Source organism: Vulpes vulpes, chromosome 15 (genome assembly GCF_048418805.1).
Source record: "Vulpes vulpes isolate BD-2025 chromosome 15, VulVul3, whole genome shotgun sequence".
Lineage (NCBI taxonomy): Eukaryota > Metazoa > Chordata > Mammalia > Carnivora > Canidae > Vulpes > Vulpes vulpes.
Window position 1 is genome coordinate 74,368,411 of NC_132794.1, and position 18,960 is coordinate 74,387,370.

An 18,960-nucleotide genomic window follows, 5' to 3' on the forward strand; every position below is an offset into this window, starting at 1 on the left:
CAGTTTTCTACAAGTTAGCATATAACTTTAAAGAGTTTGGGCTCTCATCAGTAGTAAATAGTCAGGTGGTCCTTAGATAGGCTTGTTCACAGTGCTCTGATATGATATTGAGAGGACATGCAGTCAGTCATTCTGTTGCCTTATTTCCAAATATTGGTTATCTACACTGAGTAGCACTCTTTATTCTATACTTAACATATCACAGTTTACAAAATTAGTTTTTATACTATGTTTTTTCATTTCAATATATTAAATTATTTATATCTTCTCATATCAAATGTTCTTTGAGAAACATTTTTGAAAACATTTTTTAGAGCTGTGTAATATATAGATTTGTAGATACATAAATAGATGGATTCACTTAATATTTTCCACTTGTTAGACATTTACATTTGTAGATACATAGATAGATGGATTCACTTAATATTTTCCACGTGTTAGACATTTACATTGTATCCCTCGTTTTTGCTATGATAATGCTGTGAAAAATATCCTTACCCATAAATCTTTGTCTGCCTTTATTATTTCCTTGGAATATGCTTTAGTATTTTCTAAGTAGGTGAGTTCATCCTCATGAAACTCATATGAGAGGAAAGTTGAGATTTGATGAAGGAGATCTATATTTTAAGGTAATACTTCTCAAAATGTGATCTCTGGCCCAGCAGCATCAGCACCACCCAGGAATATGTTAGAGAGGCAAATGTTTGGACCCTGTCCCAGAAACTCTGGAGGTGAAGCTCAGCAGTCTATATTTTAGCAAGCCCTCCAGATGATTCTGATACTCACAGAAGTTTGAGAACTGCCATTTTAGGGAATGTGGACTTGGCAGGATCAAAGAGTTGCATAAAAGGCTTCTCTAATAGCTGGGAAGTCAGATTGCTGGAGAACATCACTCTGTCCTAGCCATATTATTAGGTTATTGTAATTTCCTCCAATTGTTTTAGGTATTTCAAAAGCAAAGCAGTCAGAAGAATAACTTTGTTGATAGTTTTGTCTGTTTTCCTATCTGATAGTGTCAGCTATAAGGTTGAGAAATTCTTTTAAAATACTAAGGAAAAATAGAGATAGGAAGAACAAAAGACAAAATGGGGGAGTAATGAGAGAGAGAAGGGAGAGAAGAACTGCTGTCACATTGTGATGGGGCATAGTGGGTATATGACAGATATTTTTATATACCAAATTGGATTGAATTGGTTGTGGTGATGTAATTCTGGATTTGGCAATGATGTAGCTGAGTTCTTTGGCTGAGGTCACATGGAGATGGAAATTCTCAAAGTTTAAATTGGCATTATGTTTACATAGTGATCAGCATATAATGAAGTTTCAAGGGATGATCCAGATTCTGGAAACATTTAGGAAGGTAGAAATGGTTCTTTGAGGCCATAAGCAGTAGCAACAGAAATAGTGATAGGCAGGTGATGATCAAGATGGACTGCATGAACTTCATTTCTACCCTTTCTTTGCCACTGCTCCCTTCCCTCTACTAAATTATGGCAACAGGAGAAAGTAGGATCTGTAGGAGAGGAAAAAAATAAGAGGGAAGTAGTTTTTGTTTTGTTTTTTTAGAACTGTCTAGTTGGAGGCAGTTAGGTAAGGTAGCCAGAAAAGATAGGAATGAGGAAACAATGGATGGGCCCTATTCATTAAGGAATCTAAGAAGGGACATTTTAATGCTCAGCATCATTTGGCATCAGGGGAATACAAATCAAAACCTGATACCTATCAGAATGGCTAAAATTAACAGATCAGGAAATGACAGATGTTGGCAAGGACATGGAGAAAGGGGAACCCTCTTACACTGTTGTTTGGAATGCCAGCTAGAAAAGCCACTCTGGAAAACAGTACGGGCGTTCTTTAAAAAGTTGAAAATAGAGCTACCCTACGACCCAGCAATTGCACTACTAGGTATATAACCCCAAAGATACAGATGTAGTGATCTGAAGGCACCTGCACCCCAATGTTTATAACAGCAATGTCCACAATAGCCAAACTCTGGAAAGCGTCCAGATATCCATCGACAGATAAATGTATAAAGAAGAGGTGGTATATATAAACAATGGAATATTACTCAGGCATTAAAAAAGAAATCTTGCCACTTGCAATGTTGTGGATGGAACTAGAAGGTGTTATGCTGAGCAAAATAAGGCCATCAGAGAAAGACAACATATGATTTCACTCATATGTAGAATTTAAGAAAATGGAGGAACATAGGGGATGGAAGAAAGAAATAAAGCAAGATGAAATCAGAGAGGGAGGCAAACCACAAGAGACTCTTAATCACAGGAAAGAAACTGAGGGTCACACTGGAGAGGAGGTGGGTGGGGGATGGGGTACCTGGGTGATGGACATTAAAGAAGATGTGATGGAAAGAGGACTGGGTGTTATATACAACTGATAAATCACTGAACTCTACTTTTGCAACTAATAATATACTATATGTTAGTTAATTGAGTTTAAATGAAAAATAGTAAAAAAGGATAAGGGGCATTTTATTTATTTATTTATTTATTTATTTATAGATTTTATTTATTCGTGAGAGAGAGAGGCAGGCTCCATGCAGGGAGCCTGACGTGGGACTCGATCCGGGGTCTCCAGGATCAGGCCCTGGGCTGAAGGCAACGCTAAACCGCTGAGCCACGCGGGCTGCCCGATAAGGGGCATTTTAGAGATAAAATGCTGTGTTTTAAAATTTATAGCAATTGGGGTGCCTGGGTGGCTCAGTCAATTAAGTGTTTGTCTTTGACTCAGGTCATGGTCCTGGAGTCCCTGGATTGAGCTCTGTGTCTGGCTCCCTGCTCAGCAGGAAATCTGCTTCTCCTTCTCCCTCTGTCTCTGCCCCTGCTTGTACTCTCTCTCACTCACTTACTCTCTATCTCTCACATAAATAAAATCTTTTAAAAAATTAAAATAAAATAAAACTTAATAGGAATATTTTAGCTTTTCACAAGACGGCAAATAAAAAATTTCAAATATTCACAAACTGAGCAGTTCTTGTAGAAAACATTTAAGTGGTGTCTAATGTGTCTCTGTGATAAATAATCCTGTTATGAATATCCCTGTACATAAAACTTATCCATTTAGTTAGTATATGTTTATTTATTCATTAAACAAATAGTTGTTGGGTTCCTACTCATTGCGAGCCCCTGTAATAAGTGCTGGGGATGGAGTAGAGAATATGTTGAAATTTCTGCCCTCTTGAAGCTCATGTTTTGGTTTGAGGAAGGAGGTCATGAGAATGTAAACACATAAATAATGTAATTTTAGGCAAGGATAGTTGCAATGAAGTCAATTAAAGCTGGGGAAGGAGAGAGGAGGATAGGAAGGGGGAGTGAACCATGCGAAGTTCTGACTGAAGAACACTGAGGAAGAAGGAGCAACAAAGGTAAACACCCGAAGGCAGAAATGAACTTCTCAGATTAGAGAGAGCAAGAAAGCCCCAAGATGGGAGCGGAGAGAGCCTGTGGTAGGAGCTGTGGTAAGAGATAAGGCTGGACAAGGACTCAGGAGCCATGAAGGTTAGGGCCTTGAGGACCGAGGTGAGGAGTTTAGACCATATTTTGAAGGGAACTGTGCCTTGTCCTAAGGTTATTAGAAGTAGACTTGCTTTTTTCTAAAGATCTGACTCTTAAGCTGTCTTTGGGACATTTCCCCCAGTGGGCATAATTAACTTTATAATTAAATCAACGGGAAATATGTTTTTGTCATATATATATATATGTATATATATATATGTAAAATTACATATAATCTCTCTAAATGTACATATTTACATAGATCTATCGCTGTTTCTGTATCTACTTACCTAAAGATAGAGTAAAATTAAAATTAAAAGAATAAATTAAAGTACCTTAGCGTGTTTTGATTTACAATAAATGTGATACATCCATATTTCTACTCTTAATTCTGATTTTTCAGAATCAAGAAAATTTCAAACCTGGAGAACCTCAAAAGCTTAGATGTCTTGGACCTTCACGGAAATCAGGTATTGTAAAGCCCTTTTGTTTCTTTCTTTTCTGAAAAGAAGTCTAGGAAATTTGGGATTTTAAAGGTTTTAACAATGATACTTGTGTTGAAGTATTTCAAGAGTTATTTTACTGCTTCACTGAAATTTCTAAGGTATTAAGCCTGTTTATTTAAGATATGGTAATTCCTTAGCAGCAAATGACAGATGAAACTTATAAAACCTTTGGAATCCATATAGTTAGGACAATTCTGTTTCTTATTTAGTCTTTTATTATTTTCAAAATACATATTTTCTAACCCTAGCCCAACAACTAGAATATTACTAATGATTTTCTTCTACTTAGATATTCCTCCTTTATTCTGAGGCCACCACTATCCAAGATTTCACATTTATTATTTACTTGTGGATTTTTAAAAAAAGATTTTATTTATTTATTCATTCATGAGAGACACGGCGGGGGGGGGGGGGTGGGCAGAGATACAGGCAGAGGGAGAAGCAGCCTCCACGCAGGGAGCCCGATGTGGGACTCGATCCCGGGACTTGAGGATCAAGCCCTGGGCCAAAGGCAGGCACCAAACTGCTGAGCCACCCAGGGATCCCCCCTTGTGGATTTTTTTAAAGTTAGTTATATCACATATATATGTCTGAATTATACCTTGTTTAGTAGTATTGTGATGTATTGTCATCTAGTGTTTGCTTTTTGCATACAACAGTAGCTGACGGAGATGAATATATTTTGATTCAGTAACTGTAGTTTACTCCTTTTTGTTGCTGTTTTAAGTTTCATGGATTGATTATATGAAAACTTTTTCTCCAGTTTATTATTGGTAGACATTTGTGTTATTTCCTTTTTTTTTGCTTGTTTGTTTCCTTTTAGGAATAGCACTTCTAAGAACATTCTTGTATGTGTTTCTTCCATGTACCATATGTATTCTAGGGTATACATCTAGGAGTGAAACTGATAGATCAGAGGTTAATTTAAATGTCTAAGTTTAAAAGATTATGTCAAATTGTTTTCCAAAGTGGTTGTACCAGTTTATACTCTCACCTGTAATGCAGGATAAGTCCAGTTGCTTCACATTCTTTTCAACATTGGAATTGTCATACTTCTTTTTTTTTTTTTTTATGATTCAGGGATTTATTAAGTCATACATGCAGAACATACTGCTAATTGCATTAGCAAAAGATCAATGTAAAAACACCCCATAATTCTACAACTATCAATTTAAAAAATGTTGTTTTAGTAGTTGAAAGGTCCAACCTTATATTCTTGCCAGTGAGTAAGTTGTATAGAACGTCATTAGCACGAGCACAGGCTTCTAGAACCTCATAGACCCAAAGGAACATGGTTAGGCGGAGCAACAGCAAGTGTGTGTCCAGGAGGGGTGAGGCAAAGAGGAAGGGTCAGCACTAGTCCAAGTACAGTGTTGGTGATCTGGCAAGATAGTGATTTAAGAAAGTTCATAGTTTAGGAATATCTAAAATTCAAAAACTGTCAAGCTGCAACATGTCATTTTTATAGCTAGTATACTGGAAAACTAAGGAAAGCACTTATTAGTTTTGAGTAAAGTAATAAGGAAACAGGAATGTACTTTTACAAATCTACAAAAAAATTTCTAATGCATTGTCAGAGATTTTATAAAACAGGGAGGCATGTTGCTCATTAATAAGGGATTCTATAAGAAAAGTACCAAGTTAGCAACTGTGGGAATGACCAGTTCAAAGATAAATTAAATGCCCAATTTCAGGAGGGATGGCAGCTCTAGGAAAAAGCTTAAAGCAGGATAATACTGATCTTTCCTCATCATTTACTGCATTTGACAGAGATTAACTTTTTAAAATTTTACCTGTGACAGTTTTACTCAGTTTAATTATGATGTGTACAATGAAATGTAAATTAATCCCCATATTTTGTCAAAATAACTGTCTTCATTCTTTGATCACCTCCCATATGCTGCACACACCCCACCCCAGTACACCCACACTAGAGTAGATTCTTCATCAGGGGGATGTGGGAGTAAGAGGTCTTTTCATAATCTCAGCAAAAGCAAATACACTGTGTGTGTATTTTTTTTTTTTAAATCTACTACATGGGTGCAGGAGTGGGATAGTGAGTTGGGTGTCCAACTCTTGGTTTTGGCTCAGGCCATGATCTCAGGCTTGTAAGATTGAGCCCTGAGTGGGGCTCCATGTTCAGTGCAGATTATGGTTGGGATTCTCTTTTCCCCCTGTCCCTCCCCTACTCCCTAAAATAAGTAAATAAATCTTTAAAATAGCTCACTACAAAATCAAGAAGATTGATCCAAATTGTTGAGTCCTTCCACTTATTCTATTATGACATAAAATCTAGCGTTAGGGAATGGATGCAGGCCAATAAATTACTGGGATATTAGATGGCAACATTTTGTGAAGGTGGCTGTGCTTTCTTATTGGAAACTAGTTAGGAAGCATCTGCATTTCCAAACCTGAGACGCTGCAGTCTCTTCTTAAATCAAAGGTCTTGAATGGTTTAGTGCCTAGTGTTCTTAGCAGAACAGTGCAACTTAGTTCACAATCTACTTTGGCAGCTCTTAAGCTGAGCAAGAATAGGAGCTTTTGAAAAATAAGACTTTAAGAAAGCTTACCATTTGAGGACTAAAGTTTATATAATGTGAAAGTCTTAAGTCTTACAGTTTAAACAGATAAAAACTAAAAATGACTGGTTCAAAATGGTTTTATGGAAACAAAAACTTGGCATTGTGTGTGAAGGCTCCACCATTTTTGAGCAAAGTATAACAAAAGTTCTGAGATGGACAGTGCAGGAGAAGGGCCCAGACATTTACAGCAGCAGGCATTTTCTATTCCTCTTCTTGCTGGCAGAAGCCAGAGAACCCTCGAATACCTTCATCAAACAGTGTCTTGAGGCCTTGCTGTGTGAGATCCAAGCACTCCAGATAAATATTTAACAGTTCTGATCTCCTTAGGCATGGCCAAACCCTATGGGTAGGTGATGGCAATCAGCTTCTTCTCCTTCAGTTGCTCAATCACGTGTTTGTCGTCCCTGAGATCAAGTTTAGTACCCATCAGGGTGATGGGGATGTTGGAACAGTGGTGTCGCACTTCTGGGTACCACTATGCTTGAACATTTTCAAATGATGCAGGACTCACAAGAGAAAAGCAAATTAAGACGACATCTGTTTGTGGATAGGATAAGGGATATATAATCTGTCATAATCTTGTCCAGTTGTATCCTATAAGCCCAGATTCACTGGTTTTCCATCAGCCATAACATTGGCAGGGTAGTTGTCAAAGACAGTGGGGATGTATTCTCCAAGGAATCATTGGTTTTACTGATCAGGCAACTGCAGCTCCGTCTCCCACCACCACACACTTGGTGGCCTGCATCTGGGTCACTTGCTGGCCTGTGGTGGCAGCAGGGAGCTGAGGTGAAAAGTGGCAGGCTCAGGGCAAGGAGTGCCAGGGCTGCTGTCCAAGCCACCTTGCCCTCCTCCGACAGGAAGCCAGAGCCCAGCAGTGGCCACCACCCAAAGCTCTGGAATTGTCATACCTCCTAATTTTTGCCAGTTAAATTGTTATAAAGTAGTGTCTCTTTGTAGTTTTTATTTCTTTTCCCTGATTACTATATAATCTGGGCTCTTTATTTCTGTTGGGTTAGTCAGTTTTTCTGCCTCTATGTCTGTCTGTCTGAATTTTTGTATCTAATTTGTTATGTTCCCCCTCTCCCTCAGGGCATCTTGGCTGTATTTTAGTCCTTTGCTTTTCTATTGAAATTTTTGTCTTTGAAACATATTTATTTATGAACAGCCTCATGAGCTCCATACTCATGCAGAAGGCAGAGCCTCTCCTGAAGTGGTATAAGTGTACATTCTGGGATGATTCACGAGTTCCTGCCTGTTGATGAACAAGATCTGTCACTGCCACCTGCAGTTGGTCAAGTGCAAACTCTAGTCTGATCTCTGTAGGCTTTCTACCAGCTGCTAGCCCCAGTCGTTTTGGTGAAAAGCTGATGTAATAAATGAAAACCTTGATAGATCTAGAAAGACCACAGCTGCTAGTGTCTAATCTCACCCAGCCCCTCTGTGTGTCTGTCTGTGTGTGCACTGAATGGGAGGAATGTTGGTGGCCTGGGAACTGTCCAGCTCTGCAGGCTGCCTAGTGTCACTCTAGTGGAGAAGTTATCCAATTGGGTGGGGGTGGAAGGGGAAGAAGAATTAAAGAGTTCTGTCCGTAAAAGAATATCATATGCAAAAGTACTAAGGGTAAAAACAACATGATATTTTTTACTGCCTGAGAATTTAGCATGTATTGAAGAACAGTGAGAAATTAGGTGAAAGAAGTAGGTAGAGGCTTGATTGTAGAGGGCTTTTTTTTTATAATAAATTTATTTTTTATTGGTGTTCAATTTGCCAACTTACAGAATAATGTAGAGGGCTTTTGTATGCCACACCAAGGAATTGCTATTTTATCTTGTAGCCTGCTGTTTTTATTTTATTTTATTTACTTATTTTTATTTTTATTTTTTGTAGCCCACTATTTAAAAAACTATTCATAACTAATTTCAGTATTTTATGGTTAAAAGTTTATTTTAAAATGTATATATGATAAACATATTTATGTAGTTTTCACCTTATAATATACCTTTAAGGATTCATTTAATTCTTTTTTTTTTTTTTTTTATGATAGTCACAGAGAGAGAGAGACAGGCAGAGACATAGGCAGAGGGAGAAGCAGGCTCCATGCACCGGGAGCCCGATGTGGGATTTGATCCCGGGTCTCCAGGATCACGCCCTGGGCCAAAGGCAGGCACTAAACCGCTGCGCCACCCAGGGATCCCAATTCTATTTTATTTTTAAAGCAAAAGTTGAGGGGTGGGGCAGAGGCAGAAGGAGAAAAAGAGAAAATCTTAAGCAGACTCCACACTCAGCCTGGAGCTTGACGTGGGGTTCGCTCTCACAACCCTGAGATCATGACCTGAGCTGAAATCAAGAGTTGGACACTTAACCAACTGAGCCACCCAGGTTCCCCTACCTGTAAGAATTCATTGGGCATTACCCAAGATCTTTGAGGGATCCTGATAAATGAATAGCATATCACTTGATCCAAATGTAATGTGTAGGAATCATTTGCCAACTGTTAAGATGGTGAAAAATGCTCTATTCCTTGTTAGTTGACCTGTATTATGTCATATAATTTCTGCACTGTGTATGTACTTATTCCATGTATAGAGAATAAATATTTGCACCACACAAATTATTTCTCAAGGCTCTATGACTATAAGAAGGAAGTTTCATTTTTTAATTTATTTTATTTAAAAAAATATTTTATTTATTTATTCAGAGAGACCCACAGAGATAGAGAGAGGCAGAGACACAGGCAGAGGGAGAAGCAGGCTCCATGCAGGGAGCCCAACATGGGACTCGGTCCCTGGTCTCCAGGATTACGCCCTGGGCCAAAGGCAGCGCTAAACTGCTGAGCCACCCAGGCTGCCCAAGAAGGAAGTTTTACATGAAAATCCAAGTCTTGTTTCAAAATACCTAAATCCACTAAGCAGAAACTTCGAATATTTCAAAGTAAAGACAGCCTTGGTGACCTTAAGCTTCTAAAAAGTCAGGAGATAAACTATTCAAGATGAAACAATGTCCAGTTCTTAAAAAAAGCATCGGGTAGTTTAAAATCTAAAAGAAGGGGATCCCTGGGTGGCTCAGCAGTTTAGCGCTGCCTTCGGCCCAGGGCGTGATCCTGGAGTCCCGGGATCGAGATCCTGGAGTCCTGGGATCAAGTCCTGGGATCGAGTCCTGTGTCGGGCTCTCTGCGTGGAGCCTGCTTCTCCCTCTGCCTGTGTCTCTGCCTCTCTCTCTCTCTCTCTCTGTCTATCATGAATAAATAAAATCTTTTAAAAAAATCTAAAAGAAAATTAAGTGAATATTTTTTGGTTTTGGAGTTTACTTTTGTTAGAAATAAAGATGATACTTGGTGTACATTGTAAAATAAAATGTAACTGGTTTATGGGTGTGAAAATGGTCTGAGGTCTTAAAAAAACAAAAAAGAATACAGTGGAATCTGGGAGGTTGGCTCTCAATTTCTAAAAGTATTTTTTTAAAGATTTTATTTATTTATTTATTCATGAGAGACACAGAGGGAGAGAGGCAGAGACATAGGCAGAGGGAGAAGCAGGCTCCCCACAGGGAGCCTGACGTGGGACTCAACTCTGGGACCGCGGGATCACGCCCCAAGCTGAAGGCAGACACGCAACTGCTGAGCCACCCAGGTGTCCCTGGCTCTCAATTTCTTTTCTTTATGTGAAATTTTATCTATCTGTCTGTCTATCTATCTATCTATCTATCTGTCATTTAAATTCAATTTGCTAACATATGGCTCTCAATTTCTGATGTAGATTTTTTTTTGGTCTTTCTGAATTTGTTCTCTGGATAAAAGGTTACTTTAATGTGGACACAAATGTGCTTCAGGAGGAATCTGTTCTTTCAAGGCCATCTTTCCTTTGGGGAGAGCTTGCCCTTTTTGTGACTGCTTGGCTGAAAGCAGACATTTGCTCTTTCAGCATTGCTGAGTCAGAAGGTTGTCCTTATCCAGACAGAGCAGTTTGGGTCACTCTTATACATAAAGATGAGACTGGAGTATCCAGCCTTCCTAGATGTATTACGAAGCCCTGCAGTCTATGGGAGACCCTCCCTTTCTGACTAGTAGGACCCATTATTGGGCTTTCTGACATTTCCATCATTTCTTCTTGGTGTGAAGTTTATTAACTAATGGAGAACTGTACCCTCACCCTACACCACCTTTTGCTTGAAATTTTTATCATTTAACCTCTCGTAACCTTGTCCATGGCTGCAATGTGTAATACAATAGGCTCCATCAGAGATGTTGACACAATTCTGGCCTGATTGCAAACCAAGAATCCAAATAATATCCCCGGTGAGTTTTAAAAAAATACCTCTTGATACCTCTGTTTTAGAATTAATAATGTTTCCTTTTCAGAGTTACCAAACTGCGTAAGAAATAACTCTGCAATGCACACATTCTCATGATCAGTCTCACCAGGACCAAGAAAGTAGAGAAAGGTAGTTTTCTGAAAGAAATGCCCCAGGATCAGTAGCAGAAGGGAGAAGACACCTTATACATTTCATATAACAATTGTGGCCCTTCATTCTATGTGTTTATATCTTTCCTATGCTCAAGAAAATTTTATATATTTGAATATTGCTTTCCCTTTCATGTTGATTACTTCTATATTGTTTGTCTTCCATATTCCCATCTTAGCTTTTATTCTTTGTACCTCCATTTTTCCTTAGTATTTTAGGGGAATTTCTCAAACTTATAGATGACATTATTGATTTTCCACAGTGTCTATTTTGCTTTTCACTGATTCCATGCATTTTAAATTCTATCACTTACTTGTTTTTGAAATGCTTTTGTCCATGTCTCACTGTACAATTCACTGTTTCTTCTTTTACAATTTTTATTTATTTTCATTTTACATTAGTTAGATCAAAAGTATTAGGACAAATTTTAAAGCACAGTCAAATGTCATCTTTCTATGTTACTGACTTTATAATAAACATAGGTTTCCCCTTTTGAACCTAGGTGGAATCTGGATGGTATTTCTTGAATGTAAGAGAAAGTCCAATAACAACATACAAACTGAATTATAAATCTAAGAAAAAGTTCTTTTTAGCCATCATCTCCATTGAAGTGTTAAATAAAAATTTTCAAATAATACTGGGATGACAGTACAGATGAGCAAATCTCTAGCAAGTATGGAAACATTTATTTTAATATTTGGAAGAAAAGTACTATATGTTTGACTTATTGTTAACTTAAGTAGTTAATTGATGAATTCCCCCGCAAGGACCCCTACTTATGTGTCGTAGAGAACCATCATGCTGTTGCTCGCTCTGTTACACTAGTGAGGCTTAAAATCCTATTGTGCTCTCATCACTTCATGGGTGTAGCTTTTCTGTACTGTGAAACTCAGAGCTCCTCTGCCATAGGTCAGAGCTTGTGTGTATGTGCCTATTCCACTATGCCGTTCCTCTTGTTCTGACACTTAATGTCCACCATATTGCACTCTGTCTAAACGTTATTGGTCTCCTCTCGTAAGCACTTCCACTAATAAAGAATATCCACCCTCACTCTCCACTCGGGATCCTAGTTCCTTGTATCTTTTCCATTTAGATTCTTGATGGTTTTCAGGATCCTACAGTGTAAATGGAACGAACAAGGGTGGTGTGATAGTGTTCCGTTTCCTTGCCTTTTCTCTCAGGGGGCTATCTTGCTTGGTTAAAACGTTGTGAGCTTCTGCCGTGAATCACAATAAGTTTTTATTTGGCAAGTAGTATGTATAGTTCTTGTCACCTTTATCTGGACCTGGCACAGTATTGGGCAATTAGAGATGCCCCAAAGATGAGTTGTTGATTATTTGATAAAGTTTACTTCAAATATTTACTATGGTGAAGTTATAAAATACATTCCTTTAGCTAATCTTCGCAAGTTAAATGACTTCTTTTTATTTACAACAGAGGAAATTGGAAATACGTTTTTAAGTATCTTCATGTAAACCTGTCACTGATTCAGTGACTATTTTATTTTTAGGGCTTTTATAATGTGCGTATCTGTGACTTATGCCTGCTAATCATCCCTTTCTCATTTTTTAACAGATTACCAAAATTGAAAATGTCAGTCATCTGTGTGATTTGAGAGTTTTAAATCTTGCTAGGAACCTTTTAAGTCATGTGGATAATCTTAATGGGCTGGATTCACTAACTGAACTTAACCTGCGACACAATCAAATTACTTTTGTGGTGAGTAGTGAGTATTAAAATGGAATCAATATGTGATTTCTGCCTTCTAAGTAGGTGAAATAAATGTTATGGCATTTCCTTATTGAAAGTAAGATCTATGGTAATTTAGTTTTTTTTTTTTTTAAGATTTTATTTATTTATTCATGAGAGACACAGAGAGAGAGAGAGGGAGAGAGAGGCAGAGACACAGGCAGAGGGAGAAGCAGGCTCCATGCAGGAAGCCCGATGCAGGACTTGATCCCCGGCTCCCAGGACTAGACCCCAGGCCGAAGGTGGCGCTAAACTGCCGAGCCACCTGGGCTACCTGGTAATTTAGTTCTTTTCTGAATTTAATTGTGAATAAAATTGTTAAGCTTTATATTTTGATAAGGGAAGTGTTAGGTGTTTTCATTTTATTTTTTTATTTTATTTTATTTTATTTTTTTTAGGTGTTTTCATTTTAAAAGATAAATGTAAAATTAGAAACAGAAGTATTATCAATAAATGAATTAGCTAATATAAATAAGTACTGAATGCTTCCCTGTTCTATCATGGGAATAGAATTTAATAAGAAAGAAGGTTACTGGGGACTTAAAGTTAATAAGTTGTTGCACCAGGAGGGAAGAGGCACAGAAAGGAGAGGCTGAAGGCTGTGTAGACATGCATAAATATCATATCCTTTGCAGTGTTTCAAGAGGCAGGCTGCTATAGTGGAAAAAGCATTGTATAGGGCATCAGAGATCTCATTCTTGTCACAGCGTCATCTCTCATTAGCAGGGTGACCTTGACTAAATCATTAACTCTATACGCCTCAGTTCACTTTTCTCTTAATGTGAGGGCCTTGCGCTACATTATTTCTTGGATCCTGCGTAGCTTGTTGAATCTGGAGAAAGACATAAAGGTGCTCAAGAACTGGCATGTGAGCAGAAGGAAAAAAGCACTGTGGGTGCACACACACAGAAAGGCAGCTCTGGAGTACTTGAGGATGAACTTTGTTGGATTTATAGTTTTATTCAAGTTCAGCAATGAAATAACAGCCTGATGCTCAGGTATTTTGTACTTGTGCACATGTGAGGAGCACTAGAAATAGGACTTTGGGCTGTATGATGGAATACAGTCCAAGAAGATATCTAACGGTTTATTAGAACATTTGTTTTTTAAACAAACTTCCTTTTTTTTTTTTTTAATTTTTATTTATGATAGTCACAGAGAGAGAGAGAGAGAGAGGCAGAGACACAGGCAGAGGGAGAAGCAGGCTCCATGCACCGGGAGCCCGATGTGGGATTTGATCCCGGGTCTCCAGGATTGCGCCCTGGGCCAAAGGCAGGCACCTACCGCTGCGCCACCCAGGGATCCCACAAGCTTCCTTTCTTTAAATGCAATAGAAAATACTAGGTTCTCTCTGGATGTAAGTCAAGTACTTTTAAAGGCACAATCTAACTTTTAACTTTTTTTAGACATTAATTTCCTCATTGTTCAGTTTGGTTTCATTTTAAAGTTTTCCCAGAAAATCAGAGCTCAGTAATGCTCACATCTTCTAAGAGGTTGGGATAATTTCAGAATCTTTTCCAAGACCTGGATTCATTCCAGAGCCCCTAAATTCTGTCAGGCCTTCCCCAGATTGGATTTAAAAGTTGGAAATAGTTTGTTTATTTTAAAAGACATCCAGATTGAATTAATCTGTTATATCACTGAGTGTCTAGGAACTGCTCAGGCTAGCCGGACTTGATCTGTCCTCAGGATGCTGGCTGTGGTAAGAATCCAAGAAGCCAGGGACAGCTGGATGGCTTAGTGGTTGAGCGTCTGGCTTCAGCTCAGCTTGTGATCCCAGGGTCCTGGAATCGAGTCCCACATTGGGCTCCCTGCATGGAACCTGCTTCTCCCTCTGCCTGTGTCTCTGCCTCTCTCTCTGTTGTGTCTCTCATGAATAAATAAATAAAATCTTTAAAAAAAAAGGTCCAAAAAGCTTTGGTAGAGTGGGGCACAGAAATCTATTGACTTTTGCATATTCCTGTTTATATTCTTTCATTTGAAAAGTACATAATGTGTATCCAGGAAATTGCTTACTGAATTTCCCAGTGAGTATATCTGATCATTACTGTTATAGCTTAGGCAGCTGCCAACACCTATGAGAAAGGAAATTGTATTAACTTCCAAAAGGTAAAAAGATTTAATAAGTATGATGCATATGTTATCCTCATGATAATAAGCATGCATATTAATTTATAGGAAATTGTAAATGTACATAGAAGAATATATAAGACTGGATCCAACTTTTCTTTGTTTCTTTTTCAAAGCATCCTTTCCTAAAACAGCCAAGAGACTTTTAAATCTAAGGATTCATTTTTCTTTCCCTCAACATCTCTTCTCTTCTCTAGGATCAGTTATCACACAATTCTTTTGCTTTTTTTTTTTTTTTTTTCTTTCATGGTTTTGATTTTCCTGAGGGCTGGTAATCCTTAAATGGAGGGCTGTGCTAAGTACTGGCTGGGTCTCCTCAGCTGAAGAGGTCTTTTTAACTCTAAGCTCTCTCCCTAAAATGATCACTGAATTTGTGTAAGTTGTCGAATCCCACACATTGGCAGGTTTCCCTTTAGAGTGAGTGGAAAGGAAAAGGGATGCTTGCTTTGTAATTGCCTAAATAAAAGGACCAACTCTTTGTGGGGATAGAAGGACTTTACTATCTTCTGTGCTGGGTGCAACTGCCATTCCTTTCTTGCCTCTGGTGCTAATGTAGCAGCTATTAACTGTCTCCATGGACAAAACACCCATACTCTCCATCCTTCCTTGACAGATACTGTGTTTTGTTTAGAAAACAGATCCTGAGACTCCAGCAGAGGGTTTCTCCATCCAGGTGCTCTGTACATTGCCTGTGCGCATGCATGGCAGGGGTGGGGGTGAGGGAGAGATGGGTTTGTTGCCGCTCTGGGAATAGCTGTTGAGTAGATAGACCTTTGATTATACATCTACTTGATTAGCCACAGTTAACCACTGTCCACACCTACTGTCTGCATGTACTGTTTCTGAGCACAGAGTAAAATGGCATTTTGTCAGAGAGGATTGCTATGGCTGTGGTACAGTGTGTCTCTTGCCAGTTCTGAGCCGGGGTTTTCTCTGGGCTTATCACTAATAAGATCCTATCTGCTTTTCAGTTTCCTGAAATTCATCAAAAATGTAGATCTCTTAATGATGACTCTCTTGTTTTTAGAGCCGGGGTTTTCTCTGGGCTTATCACTAATAAGATCCTATCTGCTTTTCAGTTTCCTGAAATTCATCAAAAATGTAGATCTCTTAATGATGACTCTCTTGTTTTTAGCATTTCCATCAATTTGCTCATTTTGTTTGTTTTTATTGCTTCACCCATTGAATCTTGTAGGAGAGATGAAACAAATGCGTTACCTACTTCACTGTCTTATCAGAAAATTTCTCTGAAGTTTTTGGGGTGCCTGGGTGGCTTAGTTGGTTAGACGTCTGCCTTCAGCTCAGGTCATGATCCTGGGTCCGGTCCGATTGAGCCCTACGTCAGGCTCCCTGGTCAGCCAGGAGCCTGCTTATCCCTCTCGCTCTGCCCCTTCCCCTTCTTTGCTCTCTCATTCTCTCTCTCTCTCTCAAATCAATAAATAAAATCTTATTAAAAAAATTCTCTGATGTTTTTGATGTAGAAAAGTTTGTGTTTGTTTATTGTAGTTTAAAGTCACTGATATTTTTCTGGGAGATTTTATAAATTTCAGACCAAACATCCTTTTTGTTTATATGGTAGCTTTCCCTTTTAAACAACTGTGAAACATTTCAGGCATTCTGAAAAGAATGGGAAATAATATTACTACACACATCTGTGTATCTACCAATCAACTTAATAAATAAAAACCCTTCAAATATAGTTAAGGCCTAATGTGTAACCCTCCCCCATCACATTTCCTCCCTCCTTTGCAGATGTAAGCACAAATCTGAGTATGGTGTTTATTCCCATGGCTGTCTGTTTCCTTTTCCATGTATGTATGTGTCCCTCCTTAAACAATATCAAGTAATTGTTTGGCATGCTTTTAAATGTTCTATGAATGGTATCATCATATACATATTTTCTGTAAGTTGTTTTTATTAGCATGCTTTGAGATTTATCTGTGTTGTTATCTGTAGCTCTGGTTCACTAATTTTCAGTGTTATATAACATTCCATTGTATAATTGTAATTAACTATTCCTTCTACTTATGGACAGTAGTATTGTTTCCAATTTTTTATTGTTGAGAAGTGTCACAAATAACATTTTTGTGCATGTCTTTTGGTGAATATGTATAACAGTTTCTCTAGGACAGTGGCTTTCAGACCATAATCTATGATAATCTATGATAATAAATAAAATTTCCGTTAAAATCTAGTTCTTAAATACGCAGTTATTAAATATTTATATGGGTACATTACAAATAATAGAAGGAAGGATTTCGTGAAGCTATACCTACCCTTGCTCTTCTTGCTATACCTACCCTTGCTTTCCAAAACTTGATACAAAACTTTGGTACAACCAAATTACATTTCTATCAGCATTACCTGGGAGTTCCTTTAACTTCACGTCTTTATTGTCAGACCTTTTATTTTTGCCCATCTTTTAACTATGAAATTATATTGCATTGGGATTTTAATTTGAATTTCCAGTGAGGTTGAATGCCTTTCATCTTTCTCTTTTGTGATAATTGCAATTGCTTCTTCTGTGAATAGTTTTATCTTTTGCCCATTGTAATGACAGGATTTTTTTTTTCTTTCTCCTTTTGATTAGTGGTATTTCTTTTGCTTCTGCTTGAGGAACAGAAGTAAAAATCATCAATAGTTTTCTTTACTGTTTCTGGAGGTTTTTGTTTGTTTGAAAAATCCTTAAAGGTTGAAGATATAAAGATATTTTTCTGTTTTGTCTAACAAAAGTTTTGAAGTTGCTCTTCACATGTTTTACTATTTGGAATTGATTTTTGCTTTAGTATGAAATTGAAATCCAGTTTTGTTTTCTTTTTTTCTCATATGGATTGCTAATTGTCCCAGCACCATATGTTGAAAGGTAGACTCTTTCTGTCCTTCCTTCTCCCCTTGGCATTATCTCCCTCTAGCAAATTAAATGTCCACATATGCATGGGTGCCTGACCTCTCTGGTCTGTTCAATTGATCCTTATCTATGTTCCTTTATAGCACTATCTTAATAACTGTAATCTCTATCATGTCCTGAGAACTAATAGCATGAGGTCCCCAATCTTTCTTCTTCTTCCCTTTGCTTTCTATCCTAGCCTTCCATTCTTCCTTTAAAAGAAAGTTATCTTTTTTTTTTTTTTTTAAGATTTTATTTACTCATGAGAGATACAGAGAGAGAGAGAGAGAGAGAGAGAGAGAGAGGCAGAGACACAGGCAGAGGGAGAAGCAGGCTCCATGCAGGGAGACTGATGTGGGACTCTATCCCAGGTCTCCAGGATCAGGCCCTGGGCTGACAGCGGCGCTAAACCACTGAGCCACCTGGGCTGCCCTCATGTTATCTTTTTTTCTTTTTCTATATTCATTCTAGAAATACCATGTCAAATTTCATGAATAACCCTACTGGTCTGTTTGATTGGAGTATTTTAGGATTTGGAGACAATTGACATTTTTGATATTGAACCTTTAATATCATAATATGAACATGGCATATTAGTATGAAGGCATAATATGAATATAGCATATCTTTCAATTCATATGTCACATTTAATGATTTTTATTCTTCTCCATAGATAGCTTGTTTGTTTTTTGTTAGATTTCTTCCCAGTTATTTTATACTTTTTTTGCTATTGTATATTATTTTGATCAGAAATAGATTTCTTACTATTATTACTAGTACGTGGAACCACAGTTGATTTTGGCTCATTATTCTTATATTTAGCAACCATGCTCTGACACTTAATAATTTTAATTATATATCTGTAGGTTACCTTAGACTTTCTATTTAGATAGTTTTAATTTTTTGTGAACAATTATAGTTTTTCCTTAATCATTATATGTTTTATTTCTTTTTGTTTGAGCTAGACTGAGCTTCCAATTTGACCACACCTCTAGTACAAAGTTGAATAAAGAAGCAAAAGTGAGCATCCTTGCCTTATTCTTGATTTTAAAGGAAATATATCATTAGCTATGTTTGCTAAATGCCATTTATCAGTCTGAAGAAATTATCTTTTATTTTTAGTTTGTTTA

The 18,960-nt window shown here is 37.7% G+C and overlaps 1 protein-coding gene across 4 annotated transcripts in view; it reads left to right on the forward strand.

The window, feature by feature from the left end:
- The window catches only part of LRRC49 (leucine rich repeat containing 49), a 150,248-nt gene that overhangs the window by 16,511 nt on the left and 114,777 nt on the right, over positions 1–18,960 (forward strand). For all 4 annotated transcript variants that reach the window (XM_026015945.2, XM_026016021.2, XM_072739043.1 and 1 more), the window contains 2 exons: positions 3,916–3,982; positions 12,640–12,783. In XM_026015945.2, coding sequence (XP_025871730.2) covers positions 3,916–3,982; positions 12,640–12,783 — 211 coding nt within the window. The remainder of the gene's footprint in view (positions 1–3,915; positions 3,983–12,639; positions 12,784–18,960) is intronic.